The following is a 22,608-nucleotide window of genomic DNA, read 5'->3' as shown; positions in this document are numbered from 1 at the left end:
TCTCCCTCCCCCTGGTAATCACAAGTCCAACCAGGCAAGCAATTGAAGTAAAGGATTCCTTTTTACTCTGCAAATGAAGCTTTAAGTCCTCTAACAACCTAATTATATGGCTAACACATAACCAATTTGTAATAAAGCTAGTTATTTTTATTATCTTCCAAGCGATTATGCATTATCAGGGGTGTAGAAAAGAGTATATGCAACAGACCCTCCCTAAGAGAACTTGACATTTCTTTGGGGAAATCATATAAACAAAAATGAAACAAAGGAAAGTCACAGGGTAATAACTAAGGAGGTGATAAGGATGTGAAGCAGAAATGACAAGTCTTGAATGTTTTTCAAAAGGGTCTCCATTTTTTGAGACTGCAGCACTGTGGGCCTCAGTACTAGGGGGAAAAAGATATTGAATTCCTTAATTGTATGGAAGGATTTCAACTGAATATAAAAATCCCCCCAAACCGAAACCATTTGAAAGGCTATAAAATCTTTCCCACTTTCTTTTAACAACGTAAGATGTGGAGTTTTAGAAAAAAAATATGGTATGTTCATGAGATAAAAAACGGTGTGAACAAAACTGGAGCAAAGGGCAAATTTGGCATAGAAGAGAGATTTCTGGTGAGATGGGTCACCTAGATTGAGATTATCTGGAAAGGAAGTAATGGATTATACTTTCAGATGCAGAAAATAGGGAGTCAATCAATATTTTAAGGAGGAATGCAATGAAAGCGTTGTGCATGGTACATAGAAACTTCTAGAAAATCAAGGCATAAAAAGGGAAAGCAAGTAGAAGATCAGCAATATTCAGTAATAAAAGAACGGAAACATGGCTCATAATGGTGACAGTGGATAAGAAAAAATACTTGGTGAATAAATGGTTCAGGGATACAGGAACAGAAGGAGTTAATAATTGTGGGGTTCGATTCTGATTGGTTATAAAAAAGTAATAATTTCACTAACAAGAAAAATAGAAGTTCTGATGTTTTACATGGGAAAATGGCTTTGGTATGTTAAATTACGAGTTGGCATCAAGATATTAAAGGGGATTCTCAGTAAATGTCTGGAGATTTCATAGTGTTCCAATAACGAGATAAATCGGCAATTTTGGACTTGGGTTAATATTAAGTAATGAAGGTACCAGTAAGAATGAACACAATCATTGAACTCTCTAAAAGGGAAAATATGCCCATTATTAGGGAGAAAGTTTCTGCAGGAGCTGCACTTCTACAGTCAGAAACAAAAAGCAGGGGGCAGCATTTGATAATTAAGGAAAGTGATAGTGACACCCTTACATGGCCTATCTCTTGGTCCATGTTTTGGGGGAAAAAAATGAGCGTGGTCAATAGAGAACTAATGGAAGAGTGAAATGGGGACGTGTAGAATAATAATTATAATGCAGGTAAAGATAAAAAGCAAGCCCACAAATATGTTAAAATAGGCTGGATGCAGTGTAATTGGATTGTGTTCAGAGAGAAGAAACACTAAATCCCAGGAGCAAACAGACCCAGGCTGTCATCAAGCTATAATGGAAAGTGAAAACAGAGAACAAGAGTCAAAAAGTGTTATCAAAAATTATGAGGAGATTGTTAAGTGTGCTAAGGCATCAATAAAAATGCAGTGGTTGTCAAGAAAGATTGTCTAAGAGGAAAGCAAACAAGAAAGGCCATTGGGTGTAAATTGCTTAAGGAAATGGAAAGGAACCAGGGTACGTGGTTGGAGGATGGTATTGGTTAACACTTCGCTTTATCAACATGTCAGTAAAACATAGAACTACGCATTGCAAATTCTACTTTGTAGAAATCTTAAAAAGTTAATGAGGTTTGCAACAGCAACATTCATTTGAATATAGCATGAAGGATTATTAGCCTTTATTCCACAAGAATGATAATGTAAGCCATACACTATGTTGTCGTAGGTGTTGCAAATAAGGCTGACTACAAAAAAATTTGGAATTTATGTATCTTTACTTATGTCATTTTTAAAGCTGTATAATTAAAATTCGATTAAGAAAAAAATCTGTGCATGAATTTCTGCCCTAAGAAACTTGTATTCACATAATGCTTTGTTTTAGTATAAATTCTTTTAACATTCTCTCTCTCAACATTTTTAACCAGATACACTATACTCAAAAGCTCAGACTAGCAAGTTGCATATACAAATAATACTTGATTTCTGGTAAACTTTGCTTATTTTTGTATTATAAGCCAAAAAAACTGAGCACATTTTAATGAGTACATGAAATTGAAATGCCTTCTCTTTCAAACAATTACAGGCAACTTCACTCCTACAAATTATGATCATTTTTCAAGAGGAAGCCAAGATTCACTTGTGTCCTTGCCTATTTCCACAGGTGTTTTACTACTTTCTTAGGAATTTTTAATTCATCAGCCAGCCCCTCAGAGACTTATTCGTAGTGCACGGTACATTGATTTCATCTGCTAAATTCATGCCATAAATCTTTCAAAAGGAAAAAAAAAAGTTCTAATATGTATATTTTCTTTTATTGGTTCCTATGAAAAATGCCTCTTCTAACACTACATCAAAGATTATTTTATCTCTTAGTTACCATTTACAACTTTCTCATTCAAGTCAAACTACAAAAAAAAAAGTTTTTCAGTCACATTTTTTTACACAGAGATGTGGGGCAATTAAAGTGCCTTAATAACAACTAATCATGAGGGACTCATAAGAAAAATTCAGTGTTAGTTGAGCTAAATCTAAAAAACGTTTATACTCTTGAAGTTGGCAGAATCAATTCAAAGTCCTTAAATCCACTAACCCACAATTTTGTTATTTATTTTCCCCACTAGATAATCCTTTTCTGTCTCATTCTATTTCTTCACCATCAAAGATAGACTGATTTCTAGCTCATGGATAAAGCCAGATATTATTGTCATAGTCCACTACTGGTTGTCAAGGAACATTATATAACAAACAAAACAGAGTTTTGAAAAGCCAAGCCAGGTTTCATTGTATTACTTAGGAAGTTCTGGAGGTAGGCCAATGATCACTTCCCCAACCGTGTTGATTACAGATTTTGCAAATTCTCCCCTTTCATTTATGTGTGCAGCCTCTTTGTAGTTCCACACATCAGTGTGAGTCTATGTCTCCATATCATGAATCTGGATTTGGCCGTGTGATCTTCCTTGACCAATGAGGCATTAGTACATATGGCTTGTAAAAATGTTTGCAAATTCTCATTTCTGAGAACCATGTGACCATCCCAAGCTAGCCTATTGGATAATGAAAGACTTATGACCCAGTAACCCAGAATATAGCATGCCCACTGCCAGACATATGAAGGAGGTCATCATAGATCATCCAGCTGCCATCTGATCTGAAGCTGGTCAGAGATCTGAAGAACTGCTAGAGAAGAACCACCAGCGAATCAATAGAATAGTGGGATAAATAAGCAGTTGTTTTAATACACTAAATTCTGGGATGGTTTGTTATGCAATCAAAACTAATTGATATACACCAATCTCTCAACTCCTAGACTAGGGATTAAAAAAGAAGTCCCACATTGGGCTCACTGCAGGGAGCCTGCTTCTCCCTCTGCCTATGTCTCTGCCTCTCTCTCTGTGTCTTTCATAAATAAATAAATAAAATCTTTAAAAATTAATAAATGAGAAAGAAATGAAGTATTATTGAGACTTCTGCGAGAAAATAAATAAAATAAAAAAGAAATACGTGTAATTAAGTTTAAACTGGCATTTAATACAGAAACGACTTTGATCAGTGCTCACATCAGCTTGCCAGTTTCTTCTCATTCCTTCCCTCCATACCTAATTAGATTTATTAACTATAATAACTTGTGAGCCTACTGTAGGTTTCATAGTTCAAGTTTTATAATAAGCAAAGGCCCTAACTCTCTTCCACATTGACATGATCCAGCAGTTTCTGATTCTGCAAACAGAATCCTTGTCAGACCATCTAACATTATCTACTAAGGCAGTCCCCTGAGCCTGAATACCTTCACAGAAAACTTGTCAGTCTCCTGTTTTAAGACTGATTCTCACCATAAAAATGTTTGTATTTGACCACATTGCCTTCTCCCCATCTATCGCTGTCAGTATTCTGACAGTCATGAAAACTTGGGAAGCGCTAAAATGAGTCTACATAAACATCTTACTAAATAACCATCATCTTCCATTCATTTCTCCATATACTTCTCTTCTCCTAATTTACTTCCCCTGGAGACCCAAACTCTTTTGTTTGTTTGTTTTTGTTTTTGTTTAGCTGCAACTCTAGTTGACCACCCTCTGTTAACATGATCTGTTTCTTTGTTTTTTTTTTTTTTTTTTTTTTATCTGTTTCTTTGGATCTTCACTTCTTTTCTATGAAGACCTCCATGTACAGATAAAAATTAACATTAATCATTTTGTATGCTTTTTCTAATAAGCTGTTTTCTGTCAGTTTAATTCACATTTCATTGACCAAAACCCAAAAGTGTACAGGAAAAATTGTCTCCTCCCTAACCTGACACAGGCCATCTTCTTGGAGATTCCAATATTTTAAGAAACTGAATTAATGGAAGTCATACTAAACAAACAGCCTACAGCTTAATGAGGAAGCAATCCATGTTCTCTCTCTGTACTAAACATGACTCACTCCAGATTCTGTTCTCCATGATCGATGATCATGTTATCCTCTGTTTTCCATTGAAGCATAAGGATTATTCCCTGCCTCACCGCTTGCTGACTCCCTATGCACAATGTTCATCCTTCATTCTTACCTTTTTAATCTTAGTAATTTCAATGTATAATAAAACAATGCTCCTTTATGCCTTTCTGATATTTGCAATTATCTGAAAGGTAATCTGAAAATTGCTTTAGCTAATAAATACAATTGAAAGTATTTCTTTATTTTATAAAATCTGTAGAAAAATAAAAGAAATCATTGAGGGACACCTGGGTGGCTCAGTGGTTAAGCATCTGCCTTAGGCTCTGGTCATGATCCTGGGGTCCTGGGATTGAGTCCCACATAGGGCTCCCCACAGGGACCTGTTTCTCCCTCTGCCTATGTCTCTGCCTCTCTCTCTGTGCCCCTCATGAATAAATAAATGAAATAATTTTAAAAAAGAAAAAAAAATTGAGTGTATAGGAGTCTCACATTCTGAGAATGTCTATATGATATATAACAAGCTAATTAAAAATACACTTTAAAAGCTGACATTTTAACCTTGGAAATTGCAAACAGAAAAATTAACATAATTAAACGAATTTTTAGGCACTCATAATAGTATATAGAACTAGCCTAACTACAGGTAAAGAAAAAGCTATTTCCAGTATAATATAATTTAAAAGCAAGACGATTGCCACTGATAATATGTTTTTTCATTTTTTAAAGTTTTTATGGATTTATTTGACACAGGGAGAGTACACAAAAGCAAGGGGAGTGGCAGGCAGAGGGAGAGGGAGAAGCAGGCTCCCCACTGATCAGGAAGCCCAACGTGGGGCTCCATCCCAGGACCCCAGAGTCATGATCTGAGCTGAAAGCAGACGCTTAATCAACTGGGCTACCCAGGCACCCTGCCACCAGTAATCTTGGAAAAACTATATAGAGAAATATATATATATAAAAGCCTTATGAAGGAAGATGGTTCAAGATGGTGGTATAGGAAAACCCTGAACTCACCTCTTCCCAGGGACACAACAAATTTGCAGCTAGAGGCGATCCCTGGGTGGCTCAGTGGTTGAGCACCTGTCTTCACGCCAGGGCCTGATTCTGGAGTCCCAGGATCGATTCCCACATTGGTCTCCTTGCATGGAGCCTGCTTCTCGCTCTGCCTATGTCTCTGCCTCTCTCTCCCTCTCTCTCTGTGTCTCTCATTAATAAACAAATAAAATATTTTTAAAAAAATTGCAGCTAGATATGAAACCATTTTCCTCTGAAAAGCATTTGAGAACTAGATGAACTGTACCTCCATTAAAAAAACAAACAAAAAAAAAGGATGCATTGAGAAGAGTAAGAGAGACAGAGATATCACTTCCCCTGGGATCCTAACACAGCAGTGGTGACCTCAGAATCACACCAATGATCTTCAGAATACAGAACACTCCCCCATGGAGAAATTGTGTCCTCCATCAGGAACTCTGACTCTAGGGGCTGTCATCAGATAGAAGAGCCCCTAAAATGTCCAGTTTTAAAAATCGGTGGGGATTAAGATCAGGGGAACCACAGAATTACAGGGAATGAAGATCTGACTCTTAAAAGGGTTGCAAGAAAACCCACTTATCCTGAGATCCTGAGCAAAAACCAACAGATTGAAAATTGCCTAGACCATAAGTGAGAGAGTCCCACTTACTAATTTTAAAGTGGCAGCTGGAGAGACAGGAACTTGTAGGGACTATATCAAGGGACAGAAGCCCTGAGAGATGCCACTTTTGAAATTTTGTCCTAATTTGCTGGTGATAGAGCCAGTAGAAACCATTCTTGGTGTTCTCCCCCTAGGCTGCTAGCACTATAGGGCATGCTCTGGCTAGCCAGTGGTGTACCAGGCTGGGCAAGCTCCCATGCCAATTAACCCCAAGCAGGCTCCAAATCACAACTGTGAGGCTCTTGAACTCTTCCCCTCTTTCCTCAGCTAAGGAGACAAAATGCAAGGGCAGAATGAGCACCCTGAGCCCTGCTCTCCCTGCACAGTGGCTAAGCTACAACTGGACTGGATAAGTGGCCCAGCTATGCCCTTTCTGCACAGCAGTCAAGCTGTAACAGGCTGGGTAGGTGTCCTGAGCCTTGGCTATCCAGCAGACAGACTGAGCAGTAACCAGACAGGGAGTGCTGCGAGGTCCTGCCCTCCTTGCAGTAACCTACCCACATGAGGGTCGGGTCATAGCCCTGAGCCCCTCTCACCCCACAGAGAGACAGAGCAGCAACTGAGAAGGGTCAAGCACTTTTAGTCTGGCACTCCCTGCACAGCAGCTGCAGCTCGATGGTATCTCCTTGGTATATTTAAATACTTAATCACATTTTCCATGAATTAATGTTTTATTAAAATGGAATACCAAGAAAAAAATGAATTTTATATTTATTTGTATGCCAGTAACTCATTTGGCGGGGGACGGGGGGTTCACTTTGCTCATTGTTTTTATTTTTGGTCTGGCAAATCAAATTATAAATTCTACAAAACTTCAAGAGAGGATTGCAATGGTTAAACAAATTAGCAACTTCTTAAAGGAATGGGGTAGCATAAGGAGAGTATCTGGAGAATTTTATGTAAATTATCAGTGTAAACTAATTTATTTAATTTTTAAATTCTAGTATGACCTTAATACACTATCACATCTATAATTATTATAATTATTTCTGATTGTTTAACAACTCTAACACATATTCTAAAAATAATTTAGGGGATAATTATCCTAAATAATCCACAAATGTGTCACAAATACAGTAATACAAGGTTTTAAATGAAATAAAGTTGTGCTTATTTTTATGTTCTTTGCACACCCTTTCTCATATAATCTTCACAATAAAAATTATGAGTTTGTTTCCCATTTTGTAAGTGATTACATTGACAGTATCACACAGGAAATAAACAACAAAGTGAGATCTGAGTTCCAACTTGGTTGATTCCCAACTCCTAGCTATCATATTTTACTTCTTCCATGTGAGTTAACACATACATCCACAAAGTTATTAATTTTAATTGCTTTGATTTTAGAGGGGAGGATTAGAATGGTTTGGTTGTACACATACTTTAATTAATATGCTTTCAGTTTAATTTACCACTGTGGAAACAGATTCTGTAATACTACAACAACTCCCTAAGTCATCTCTGTCTTAAGACATGACTGTTAAATGCCAATGAACACAACATAGCCTGAGTGATCATCATAAAACAAAAATCCTAGTATATGTGTATCTTATAACAGTCGTGTTTTCCCTTTATGTACTAAATAAAACCAAAATTACTTATCCAGGTTATTTGCACACCAGTGTTCATTGCAGAACTTTTACAATAGTAAAAAGTAGAAAGAAAGTGTCTATAAACAGATGAATAGATAAGCAAAATGTGGTCTATACATACAATAGAATATTATTCAGCCACAAAAAAGATAATAAGACTTTATTTTGTGGTCGAAGAGAATGAACTTTTGACATGTGCTATGAGATGAATGAACCTTGAAAACATTATGCTAAGTGAAATAAGCCATGCACAAAAGGTCAAATATTATATGATTCCAGTTTCATGCTCTATCTAAAATAGGCAAATTCATAGAGTAAGAGCACATCAAAGTATCCCAGGGGCTGTGGGAAGGGGGAACAGAGAATAATTTTTTAAACAGAATTTTATTTGAAATGAGTGACAAAAATGTTTTGGAAATAGTTGTGATGGTCCCACAGTATTATAAATGTAATTAATGTCACAACATTGTATAATTAAAAAATAGTTGAAATGACTAATTTTATTTATTATATATGTATATTAACATTTTATATATTACCTAATTTTAATAATTAATAATGTAATATACCAAAAATTATTAAGTTGTACAATTTTAATGGGTGAATTGAATGGTATGTAAACTACACCTCAATAAAAACTTTTTTTTTAACACTTCTTATCTTGGCAGATCACATCCTTCATTATTGGAGCCCTCCCTTGGACTCCAGGTTCATCTCATACCAACTCATGCCTTATAACCCATGTTCCAATAATACCAGATGATATGTGACTCTTTGTCTACCCTGTGTTTTTTCATGTCTTTGTACCAAAAATTTTCTGAGCCCTTAGTCTAGAAGAGTAGTTTGGAAACTTCTTGATTTGAGAATTTTTACTCTCTTAAAAATTATTGAGGACTTGAGAGAAATTTTGTGTGAACTGTGTCTATAGCTATTTACCATATTATAAATTGAAACTAAAAATTGTGTTTTAAATATATTAATATCTTTTAAAATAAAAATGAATTGATCACATATTAACATAACTAGTATCTTCTAAGAAAATATCTGTGCTGTTTTTTGTTTTTGTTTAAATATTTTATTTATTTATTCATGAGACACACACACACACACACACACACACACACACACACACAGAGGCAGAGACACAGGCAGAGGGAGAAGCAGGCTCCATGCAGGGAGCCCAACGTGGGACTCAATCCCAGGTCTCCAGGATCATTCCCTGGGCAGAAGGCGGCGCTAAACCACTGAGCCACCTGGACTGGCCTGTGCTATTTTAAATGAGAAGAAAATATTGTTTTATGATTCTACAAATCTGTTTAGTGTCTAGATTATTAGAAGACAAGTAGATTCACACATCTACTTCTTCATCCTATCTCTTATGTTGTTTTAATTGAAATATGTGAGGAAAATCCAGCCTCATATGCCTATGAAGTTGGAAAAGAGAGGAGTTTCACACTATATCAACATATAATGCGTGGTAGTTACTTAAAGGTTAGCTTGAGTGTAGAATCAGAAACCACAGTGGCAAACTTTTTACACACTATTACATTAAAATTCACTGATCTATCCAACACTTTGAATGGATCATTTACCCATGCATGATTTTATCATGTCATTTGCAAAATATTGGTTTCCTAAATTATGCATATCTGTTGACATATTTCATTATGCAATACTCCCCTAAAAATCACTTCAGTAATATTACCACCCATCTCATCAGAAAAGCCTTTAAGCCTTGGGGAGTTATCAAGCTTACTGTGCTTGATGCAAGCCTTTCAGAATTCAGATTTTTACTTGAATGCTTGATTTCTATTATTTGCAGCAGATATTGTAAGTCATTTTCCTTGTAGTGAAAGACTCATTGTATTCATTTTTTAGAAAATGTCTTCCATATACCTAGGTCTGAATAACCATAGCCTGTCTGTTTCTCATTCTTTCAAGTAAAACATGGTGTTCCTTAAAAGAAGCACAGACCCAAATAATCGCACCAATACGTAGTTTCCTTCAGGCAACCATCGCACTTCAGAATGATGCAAAAGTGCTTTATGTGTATTTCATCATACAGAATATTAAAGAGATGTATACTGAAGGATCAGATTTAATAAAATAAAAATGTTTTACCCAGTTCAAGGATGTTCCTTAAGCAAAACTGGCTCTTTCTTTCCCAGCTATTAAGCAGCAGTGAAAAGTACAATGACTACTAGTATGGTTTGGTACCATTGCCTTGATTAGCACTAAGTTACCAGCAATCTGGTCACCACTGCTTATATACCATCAATGCAAATGGCAATACCATTGAAAAGGCAATTATCCAGTATTATAAAAATAACTCTTAGACCCTTGAACACTTATCAGGGATCAGGGATCACATATTTGTACTACTTGAAGACTACTGGTCTAGAATTATTCTTCTTGTTTTCCCCACCCAAATCTGGCCCAAACAACTAATAAGATTCCTACTGAAACTTTCAGTTTCCTCAACTCAGGTCAGTGGCATCTTGTAGCCTTCCTCAGGCAGATTATTTTTGTTCTCTAGTATCTTGTGGATTCTACTGAAATTAAATGTTTGTTGACTTGTAGCTTCTTCTGAAACTGTAGCTTCTAAATAAAGGTCTATGGACTCCTGTTCAACTTTATATCCAGGGTTCCTAATAAAAAGTCTATACCACTGAAAATGAATTAGTAAATTAATACATTGTGGATACAATGTGAGCCCTTCCAACTCTGAATTGTATCAGTCTAGAAAAACTGGAGAACCAGAGTATTATCTAAACTTCATAGAACTATACTGGATCAATGAATCTCAATTATGTCTGAACTCTATGATCAGTACAGTTACAGTTGCATTCTCTCTCTCTCTTTCTCACACACATGCACACACTCTCTCACACACACATGTCAAAATGGCATGTTGGCATATTCTGGAATTTACAAATTGGCATGAAATTATTGATAAGTACAGTAACCTTAGAGAATAAATAAATGAGAATGTATATTTATACAAGTATATGTTTGAACTAATTTGGAAAATCTGAGTAAGATTTGAATAGGCAAATACTGGCCTAGCAGAATGGCAAGCATAGCATGGGGTGGCAATGTGCAATAAAAAGTTTGACTATAAAAAAAAAAAAGTTTGACTATATTTATATTTATATTTATATTTATAGGAGAAGACATACAGTAGATGCTGGATCTGACTAGTTATCAGGTATACTAATATAAGTTGACTTGTTTTTTTTTTTTACAAATTAGATAGTCATAGCTAATAAATTATAAAATTATTGTTGGAAAAAGTATGGGATAGTAAATCTTTTCACATACAGTTGATGAAAAATATAAACTGATATGGTCATTTTGGACAGAAATTTGACCAGGTATAAAAAATAAAGATCGATTGACTTTGCAATTTTATTTCTAGGATTCTATGCTAAAGAAACACTCACATGCCTGAATAAATATATTTATGTGCACAAATGTTCATTGTGACTTTGTAGGTAATGATGAAATACCATAAACAACTTAAATGTTTATCAGAAGAAAATACTCAAATAAGTTAATCTTTTGTACAGAATAGGCACAGGTTTCAAAAGAATGAGATAGGACCTTATGTATTGAAATAAAAGCTTTTCAGGATATTTGATAACTATAAAAAAGCAGATGAATAACATAGAGGATCATTCAATTTCGTAATTACAAATAACATACACACATACATGAAAAAAATTCTGAAAGCATGACAGCTGTCAGTCAAGGATAAGTAAATGGACTTATAGTGTTAAGGCAGAAATTGCATTTTTAAATCTATATTACTTGAATACTTTAAAATTAACTTATATATTAATTTTCAAAGTAATGAGTAGGACTGACCTCAAGTATACTGGAATTGGAAAAGTGGAGGATACGTGAAAATCACGTAGAGAGAAAAGAAACAGGTTGTATGAAGAATATATTATTGAAAGTTCCATGATTCGAAACTAGTAATCATAATTTACATACTGTACATGCTAAGAGTTAATTGCTTCTTTGACGTTTGGCAGATCAGATAATAAGGGTGCATTACTCTTGAACATAAACTAAAAAATGTATAAGTGCTACATGCAATTACCACTCTAATTTCTCTGCTAATGCAAATGATACTCACTTTCACCAAATTATATTTTAAAAAATGAATGTACTTACTTTCAACAATAACTTGTCTGTCCTCCCAGTTATCTGTAATAAGCTGTATATTTCCAAAGTGTGCATCACTGTAAAAGATGCGGTTGGTACCTTTTCTTCTTTGATTATAGTCAAAAGCCAAAGCTATGACATTCTTGAAATAATGTGGATTCTCATATGGCCTTATTGGTGAATTTAAATTGGTTTCATCAGAAAGATGTATACTTTTTAATATTGTTCTCCCTGAATAAAGCAAATAGCCTTCATGCCTTAGGCAAGTGACTCCATCCTCTGCCAAATATCCATGGGCACAAGTGCAAGTTCTCCGAGAATTTCCTCGATAAAGACAGAGTTGCTGACATCCACCATTGTCTTTGGCACAAACATTGGTGCCTAAAGAAGGAAAAGATACACACATACACAAACATATATATTTGTGTTTTTCTTTGGTGTTTCAAATGTTTTTTTTTTATTTTCTTACAGAAATATTTTACAAAATAATGTTGAATATTCTATCTTTTTATTCTTAATACTGGTCAGTATAAGAAAATCAAATAAGATAAAGTTCTGATTCTTTTTCACACCAGTTTAAAATTTTGGATTTCTTATTTCAAAGATCGCAATCTTCCGCTCCAAATACCAACTAAATAAAAGGATTAAAATTTTCTTTAATCGGCCAGGTAACTGTGTAACTATTTTCTGAAACTTGATGCTGAGATTACAACAGGCTTTATGTATTATAATCTTTGGCACAAGTAACAATTCTCTCAAACATGAATTGAATTCACCACAAACAATGCACTGATTTAAACTCTTGTCTATGAAATATGAAAGTTATCAAAGAAATTTATAGCTCCAATGTACCAAACCTCCTAAGTATATTAAACATAAGTTTTTGCTTCAGTTTTGAGTGAATATGTAATATACTATTAAGATATTTCCATCAGGCTGATTTTCCTCCATGAATCCATCATCAGCTCTGCAGTTATTATGCCTATCTTTGATGTCAAGAAAATTAATTACAATTTATTTTAATGGACATTAAAATGGATATCTAATTACATAAAATAGACATTTAATTGAGGTACAATTTTAAATAAGAAACATCCAAACCACCATCATATCAGTTTCAAAATGCACATTTTAAGGAAGTGATGACTTTTGAAACATTTCACACCAAGAGCAAACTTCTGAAGCCATAATCACTTTATAAATCAAAATATAACCCCAAATGGAATTTTGGCTACTTTTTACTCTCTAATATCCTAATTTTGTTTTGTATTTTTTGTTGAATATGTATATATATCAAGATATTCTATATTACTTAGCTCAAACCCATACTGAAGACATGTCAGGTATGTATAAATACACTGTTTTAGGCAAAAATACGTATGTATGAACTACTCTATATACATTTCATTAGGCTACTGTATGAGTTTTGTAGGAAACTAGATGTAAAATAAAATAGAATTTTGAGGTTTTGGATTTATATAAGAATCTCTGACTTAAGTTTGATAAATGTTTTAAAAATAAGAGAGAAATGACATAAGATGTATTCATTATTTAAGAGTGCTGACCTTTCTCTCTTACTCGGTTAAAGATTTTAACCTCCTTCAGGTTGACTCCAAGACCTGTTCTCATGGTTATAGTTTCCGTGGCATCATTCTTGTGGCCTCTTCTGATGGACCCGTTGGCATGTGCTCTGACAAGAAGTTGAACATACATGATCAAAAACCTTTAAGTAATTCACATCAAGCCAGTTATTTAAACTGAAGATAACAGATGGCCAAGCAGAAGGGGAAAGAAACCAACTTTAGTCTGTGACATTGAAACGCTCAAGCCTGGAATAGAAAGAGCGGCTGACTTCCTGCAGAAATTACATGGCTTTGTGAGATCCTTTTTTGTGACCTTGCTAAGGAATGGCTAATCCTACAAGGGTAAAGCAACTGGCACTGAAATAACATTTGAGACTCGAATACTTATGAAAAAATAAATTACCTGTCAGACCAGTAGATGTAAGCCCCAAAGACTGCAACTGAAAACATATCCACATTGCTCCCTGACAGCACCACCTCACGATTCCCTCCAGTCTCAAGGTCGATTCTTTCTATTTTGTCTGTACGAGCATCACACCAGTACAATTTGTTTTCCTAAAGATCAATTGAAAAGGAATATTGCAACCTTTTTTGGATTAAGTGGTTTTTTAAAAATAATAATAATAAAAGAACACTAAGAGTGGATTAATGCAAGTTGGCAGTTTGCACTTTAAATACTTAAGAAATCCAACACACCTCATAGTCGATGGAGATACCATTCGGCCATGCTATTCCCATGCTTACAAGGATAACCTTCTCTGAGCCATCTAAGCGAGCTTTTCCAATGCAGGGCATCTGTCCCCATTCAGTCCAGAACAAATAGCTGAAATAAAATTGCTGATTTAGAGTAATATGCAAATAAACATAAAAACACATATTCATAATAATAAATCAGTAACATCCATTCCATTAGAACAAAAATAAAACATTTTAGAATCCATATACATATGTGTTTATTTATAAAAAGTAATTTTTATTGTAAAAATATTTATTCATAGAAATCACACGGATGAATTCAAAATCCCCCAAAAATACTTTGCTTATGCTACTCCATGTCTGAAATGCCCTTCTCCAACCTGCCTGCCTAATTTATTCTTGTTCCTATCTCAAACATCATTTCCCTCAAAAATTCTTCTGTGTTCTCATTACTGTACAATATACTCTGCATGGATTAGAGTGGCAAATTTATAGTGCTATATTTCTTATATTTCTTTACAGTGTTATTTTTTGTTAATGTCTTTTGCTCCCACTGGACAATAAGCTCAAGGAGGACATTGATCTCTCCTTTTCATCTACTAGTACACCTACAGCACTAGGAAATTAGAAAATTTTAAAAATAAAAATTTGTGGTAGATAAATATTTATTAATGCATACATGAATGCACTATAATTTCAATTCTGTCCAATTACACTGCTAAATGTAACGATTCTACTTTGAATTTTGTAAGTTATCCTGTGAAGGGATAATTAAACATGGATTTAAACAAAAGCAGACATTCCTATTTTAGTAATCTCATAATGCAGAATGGAATATGGAAGAAAATGTAATACAGAAAGAAAATCCTGGGTATGCTAAAATAAAAAATGTCAAAAAACTAAATGTAGAGAAACAGCAGGCCTAGTATCTGTGCTTTCTTTCACTCATTTGTTCAGCATATATAATATTTATATTACAAATGTATATTACAATACGAAATGCATGCTTTCAGATAAATAGGATCCACTCTTTTGAAGTTAGGTTGACTGAAATTTTTATTCATCTGTCAGAAAACAGCAATGTTTAGAATCTAGAAAAATATGGCAATCATTGATTTGTTTAGGCAAAAATGGGTATGTATTCTGTGCATATTAGAATACATATATATGAGTGATCACATGTGAGAAATGAAATGAAGTTAAATATAGAAAAATCAAAGATATACATTTATATGTTGTACCCACTTAATGAACTTATTTATCGATAAAAAAGATACTTAAACTATGTAAAATTACCTGTACCTTTATGCATATTGTTTTGATTTATTTTAAAAGTTGATTTTTTTCCCTGAAAATGCTATATAAAATAAATGTGTTTGGACTTTTACAACCAGATGAAAAGGAGGTGTGTCTAGAATTTCAAGTATATTAATCCTGAAGAAGCTTTCATTCATATTTACAAGATCTATAAATCAGAAAGGGAAAAATTTATAGCAAGAAATCCAAAAAAAAAAAAAAAAAGAAATCCAACAAATATTTTACTGGCTAGATCTAGGCTGAAACAGGTATGAAAGAAAAAATATATGCTTTCACTATAGTTAAGACTTTTTAAAACTTTCATGAAGATTCTCACTGTGTTAAAAAAAATAAATAAAATAATTGGGAGGTCAAATTTATTGCCCTATTTTTAACTTTGTAAAGAAAAATTTTACCATTACTAATGCCCTTAAAATACTAGTCAGGCATTGCGTCAAAATGGCAGGGGATGTAACAGTGAGAAGAAGGCATTTTGGGAGCCGGAATAGACAGGTGCTTACTTATTCAGTCTGATTCTTGTCATCTAATTTAATATACCCCAGAGTTCAAATATGGAAGGAAGTATGTACAATATTCCTTTTATTTAATCATAATCTGCTTTCAAAATGCACTAAATGAGTAATAAAAATATTATTTTGAGTGAGCAGGGCAAATCAGCCATTTCACATATTTAAGTGCTAATTCTCACAGGTATGGAAACTGTGGCTCAGGATGTCAACAATCCACCATCACGCAGATGACCAAGAATGGTTCAAGTCAGAAACTTCACTCAGGCCTGTGGTGGATTCTCTATGTTGGCTCATCAAATATAAACAGAATACAACAATATAATAACCTTATATCAAATGTTATTTTTCCCTAGGTATAAGGAATAGAAGAAACTTCCTCATACTTAAAAACACAAAACAAAAACAAAACAAAACAAAACAAAACAAAAAAAAAAACACAAAACAAGCCATGAAGAAGGTTTTAGTACTGAGAAACAAGTCTGACTTGTTCCTTTTTTCTCAAGTAGTCCCTATTTATTTTAAATCTGCAATATTTCCATGCAGGAGGCTTAGATGAATGATAATAACATTACGAATTAAAATTATTCAAAATAAAACTATCTGGAGTACAGATTTTATTCAAATTTTCCATAGTGATTTGATAAATTATCATTATATATAAAGCCAATCTGACTGTGGGAATCACTTTTATGTGGCTAAATAATTTATCAACTTAATAAAAATAAAAGATTTGAAACCTACTAAAATGAAGCAACATTTTATGAATGTCAGGGAAGGAGTAATTTATTTGCTCCTTAAACTGAAATTAAAAATAAAGAATTGAATAGAATTACCACCTTGAGAACCTTCAGGAATTATAACTAAATGCAGAGAAAGAATACTAAGCTTAGAAAACTACAGGGAGAAACTTATGAATAATTTAAGATAGCAATTTACATAGTTGTACTTGAGATAACTTTAATGAACATAGATTCTTTGTATCTAAATGTGATTTTTCAGGAAGGGGAGAAATAAAAATCCTTGTCACTGGTTTTTGAGACCCCATGGAAATTAAGATTCAATGCCAGCATTATAGGTCAATGTTGTTCCCATTTGAGCTAAAAATTTGCAGTAGTGAAATGTTTGTTAGATTGTACGATATAGTGAAAGAAAGTGCCTTTAGAATATTGGTTTGATTGATTTAGCGCTGAAAATACTTCTCAAGTTTATCCCGGGCCCAGAAATTTTCCAAATTGTCAAAATCAAATGCTGTGTTATATAACTGAAGTTTCTCTGGATAATAATTTGTCCTAAAGTGAAAATTCCCATATTCACAGAGACTTGCAGTGACATAATCTAAAATTACAAAATTAAAAATGGGACATTCAAAAGTGGATTGGAAGATTTTAAGGATAATATCAGAAATTATCATAACACAAACATCCGTATTATCTTAACAGGGCGTAGATGTTCTTGGCAGGAAAATGTGCAATGAATACATATCATGTTCCACTATTAACATCCAATTAATTATGGACATTTGAATAATAAGCAAAATATTCCATTTGGCAGCTTTGGGATTCTTAAAGGCCTGGGATACACTTTCAGTCCTCAAAGGTTTACTGTATTTATCATATGACCATTGTACCGATGTCAGAATTATTTTACATACAGGTACATTTATAAAGGAAAACAAATCTTTTGCACTTGCAATTAAAGCTCAAAAACATAGAAATATTACAAATGCCCTTGTATAATTTCAAATAGAAAGATTTTTAAGAAATAAAGCTAACATGAAAATAAAGCTTTGACTTTCGTGGGGAAGAGTAAAAAGTGTGAGGTTGAAAGAAAAGAATGAGTAAGTCCAAATTGTTATAAAAGAAATAGGATTGAATATTATTCTTTTAGATATATGGATAATAGTGAAAAGCAACTAATTGGAATCAATTGTCTTTGCATTTAAGATTCTTCTTTTGAATGCTAAACTATTTCCTTTGAACACAGATCTGGGTTGTAATTTTTACAATAAACTCACGCTTTCTAGTCTTATGCCATTATAAGAAAGCATGATTTATATACTTTATCCAATATGCCAAAGAAAGAAGAGATAACCAAAAATTTCCATGCTGGAACAAAAATGAAGATCTTGTAAATTCTTTTATAGGCAGATGTCTTGGTTGAGAAGAGAATCAAGAATGTTATTGTTACTCTCCTCCACTAGGGGAGAGTAAAGTGTGTTACATTATCAGCAAAAAGCACACAACAACAAATAGAAACAAAAAAAAAAATTCCACAAATTAACAATAGCAGCTAGCCTTTATGTAAGCGTGAGTTTTTATTTGACAAAAAACTGCTTGTAATTTTCAGTGTCTCAGCAGTTTCATTAGAATGACTTAGGGGCACCTGGGTGGCTCAGTGGTTCAGCATCTGCCTTTGGTTCAGGTCATGATCCTGGGATCCAGGATTGAGTCCCACATCCCACTCTCCACAGGGAGCCTGCTTTTCCCTCTGCCTGTGTCTCTGTCTTTCTGTCTCTATGTCTCTCATGAATAAATAAATAAAATCTTAAAAAAAAATCACTTACAACTCATCCTAATCAAATACTTTGTAGGCCAACCTGTCAATGTCTCCATTTTTAGGGTACATGCATGCAAATAATATAAACCTTTGAATACATTTCATGAACACATGAATTGACATCCCCTATGAGGAAGGCAGTGTAAAGTAGAACCTTCTCTATTCCTGTGAGGGCTTCTTCACACTTCCTTTTTCTTTATTTAATGTGCAGTTTTGTTTTGAGAAGGTATTGCATGCCAATCCCAAATCACTTTTCAAGTCCTAGATGTGTTGCTATTGCTTAGAGGTTCCTGTAATATAAAAAGAACTCCAGCACGGAGAGCAGAACACTCGTTAAAAGGAAGAGTCTAGAGACAGTATAACCTTGAACACTACCTTTCAATTTCCTTTTTTTTTTTTTGGTCTGTGGTTTGGTGGATGATTCTCAAGTGAATTCTTTTAGTGCAGTCATGTATCACTTAGCAAATATTAACTAGGTACCTATTATGTGCTAGAAGCTGATGATACCAAATGAAGTGGCCTTAACATCCCCCATGAAACTATTTAATGGTAGAGGCAGATAGGTAGAGAAAGAATAATACTCTCCTCCCAAAAATGCCAATAGAAATACTTAAAACTTGCTAGCTGTAAGTTTCGGAGTCATAAAAAGTAGAGGCTTCAACACTGAGAATGGTAAGAGAAGTTGTCATTTCTATATACAAATCAGAAATGAACTTTTCTTTTGAGCCAAAATAAAGATACGGGCCATCTGGGTTGTTCTCTTTTTCTGTTTAAGCTTAAAACAATATTTATCATTTATCCCACAAGTCTTGTTCTGGTTTCTGTTATTCTTAAGTTTTATATCAGATTCCCTCTTGATTCACAACTTTGCAATATTGAGAGAAATAATTATTACGTGTATGCACAGTCAATACTGGGAAACTATCAAGAAAAATTCTTCACGCACACAAAAATGTATTTGGTATCCATAATGCTATAGCATATTATTTTTATAGCTTATTTTATGTTTAGTTCCTTATTTAATTAATTAATACCCTGCCTCATTGCATATCTTCTCATTTTAATAAATATATACATGTACATATACACATATATCAGTTTGCTATTTACATGTTTCAAAATATTTTACCTGAGTAAAGGGTCCATTTTTTATTCATTTTTGTTATCCCTGATGTAAAATATTTGGTGTTTCTGTATAATATATACATTTTCTTATGAAATATTTAATATCTAGATTCCTAGAGCCAAGACTCCTAGTACTTATAGGCAGATTTTGAATTCTTAAAATATTACACAGAAATTTCCAGTTTGTTTCATGACCTCCAACCTGTCTTCTATATCGGTCACATCCAACATACTCTGGATGTTCCAATTGAAAGAAACTGAAATAATTTCCAGATGTACAGAGAGAAAGATCTTTTAAACTTCTCTTTTACCCTGTACCATAGCTTTTCGATCAGATCCCTTAAAAAATCAGGGTAAGTTCATACATAGGGGTGTGGCTATTTCTGGTTTCCATTCAACATTGCTTTGGTGGTCTGGACCAGAAGCTCCCTCCTGTAGTGGGAGTTGGCATGTTTTTTTCCTGCCTCTCTTCTTCCTCCATGAGCCACAGAGCTAAAGTGATAGCCCAAGACATTTTGATGACTTCTAGTCCTTCTTCCCTCCTTTTAGCAGGGAGAATAAGATCCAAAATTCATGTTTAGAGTTAAGGAATGAAGATGAAGCACATGGTAAAAGATTGGGTGAACAAAACCTAACTAGCTTTAAAACAATGGTGTTGGCAAAATTTTTGAGAAAATTCCTAGTGAAAATTGTGTGATGCTTTTCTTTCATTTGTTGTTATAATGTGTTTATATGCCTCTCTTAGAGATCTGTTGAGAAAATTGGCTGTAATTTGGGGCTTGATTATGGTGTTCCTGAGTTATTTGACCATCATGGTATCTTAATGTTACAAGGGATCCCTGGGTGGCTCAGCTGTTTAGTGTCTGCCTTTTGGCCAGGGCGTGATCCTGGAGTCCCGGGATCAAGTCCCACGTCGGACTCCCTGCATGGAGCCTGCTTCTCCCTCTGCATCTCTCCCTCTCTCTATCTGTGCCTCTCATGAATAAATAAATAAAATCTTAAAAATATATATATATTACATACTAAACCCTGATTCCACCATTATTTCAATTGCAAATCAAATTTAAATCTACTTGTTTTTTATATGTACTATCTTGCCTTGAGATAAAAGCATACTTTAGAAATGGTGTTGAACTATGCTATACTCTTTCTTTTTTTTTAAGATTTATTTATTTATTTATGATAGACATAGAGAGAAAGAGAGGCAGAGATACAGGAGGAGGGAGAAGCAGGCTCCATGCCGGGAGCCTGACGCGGGACTCGATCCCGGGACTCCAGGATTGTGCCCTGGGCCAAAGGCAGGTGCCAAACCACTGAGCCACCCAGGGATCCCCTGCTATACTCTTTCTATCTCAAAATATGTTAAACTATCATTCAAGATCTTCTGTATATTGTTAAGCATTCTAAAAGCATACATCTATTGCATCAAAGACTACTTGACAGTATGTAGTTGTTGAACACCAAGATCCCATCTTAAGCTGAATCCTACAGAAAGAAACACTTTTCAGCAAGTTATTTATGATCATAAAAATATAAAGTTATATTAACAAAACAATGTTTTGTCAGAGTGTGCTTCACTTAGAGATCATATACAATGGGAAGTTAATTGACTTTTTTCAGTGTTATACGAGGTATCATATTGTGACTTCTACTATAGAAAGTGAATTTTTAGCATAAAAATTATTACATTTCAATTTTTTAAAAGGAAGTGATGCCTTACAAAAGACTCATCGGAAGGAAGAAACTAATTTTTCAAGCTGAAGTAAATTTATACATGCTTTCTATTTTGCATTTGGCTACATTTTAAAAGACTTCAAGTCTCCTTTGTTCAAAACAGGCTTCATGCCCACTTTTTCAAGGCACATTTATATCTTGGATTCAGCTAATTTACTCCATCATTGTTTACCTTTTTCCTTTGGCAATACCCCTGACATGTTTTAACTTCAAACAGAATGCTGTAATTTTATTCGTATGATATGAATTTAAACACCTAAATGTCTACATAATATTATCTGGAAACCAATGTTTGAATTACCATTTCCTGGAAATCGGCATAGCATTTAAAAAAGTATATTAATTCTTAACCATAAATCCTGAAAAAATGTATATCCATGTGACATAAGAGTTAAGAAATATTTTTTAGGAAGAAGTGAAGATTTGGAGGTAAATAATATTTGAATTATTGCTACATATTTCAAAGATTTCTTGCTTTGTGGATTAAAGTGTAAATCTTGGGGGGACTCAAAATTAAGATATCAAAATTATTTAATAAGATCCTCCAGCTGAGTCTATGCTCAGTTCATAGTTGTAATGAAAAGAAATGGGGAATCTATGAGATATTGGAGAGAAAAGATGACAGGAGTTAGTGACAAATGAAAAACTACAGAAAATCTAAAGTAAGTTTCAATCTCGTCAGGACAAAAAGACATGCTATGGTTAGGAAAAGAAGGTGTAGACTAGACGCAGAAGAATATGTTAAATTTCTGTGACAGTGCACATTCAGACAAAGATTTTCTAAAGAAAAATGGAAATATAAGTGAAGACATGAAGATGAGATTTTGGATGTAATGTAATGATTTGTAAGAAAAACATGAAAATATGGTTTGAAGGATAAATATATCAAGAGAGAGAATGCATACCAAGACTTAGATGAGAGAGATGTGCAGAAGAGGTATGGAGGTGGGGACAGGAGAGCAAGGAGACTCAGGTAGAGAAGGTAACAGAGAAAATAAATTCTTGAGTGG

At 34.0% G+C, this 22,608-nt stretch overlaps 1 protein-coding gene across 1 annotated transcript in view; it reads right to left on the bottom strand.

The window, feature by feature from the left end:
- LOC129514645 (low-density lipoprotein receptor-related protein 1B) overlaps positions 1-22,608 on the bottom strand; it is a 1,831,349-nt gene that overhangs the window by 426,499 nt on the left and 1,382,242 nt on the right. The window contains exons 38-41 of the mRNA XM_055333402.1: positions 14,358-14,484; positions 14,065-14,216; positions 13,644-13,768; positions 12,088-12,459 (exon numbers count right to left, since the gene is read on the bottom strand). Coding sequence (XP_055189377.1) covers positions 12,088-12,459; positions 13,644-13,768; positions 14,065-14,216; positions 14,358-14,484 — 776 coding nt within the window. The remainder of the gene's footprint in view (positions 1-12,087; positions 12,460-13,643; positions 13,769-14,064; positions 14,217-14,357; positions 14,485-22,608) is intronic.

The sequence above is a fragment of the Nyctereutes procyonoides genome, unplaced genomic scaffold, assembly GCF_905146905.1.
Source record: "Nyctereutes procyonoides isolate TBG_1078 unplaced genomic scaffold, NYPRO_anot_genome, whole genome shotgun sequence".
NCBI classification, from domain to species: domain Eukaryota; kingdom Metazoa; phylum Chordata; class Mammalia; order Carnivora; family Canidae; genus Nyctereutes; species Nyctereutes procyonoides.
The sequence above is the reverse complement of the archived record's forward strand: the minus strand, read 5'-3'. Positions and strand labels throughout refer to the sequence as shown.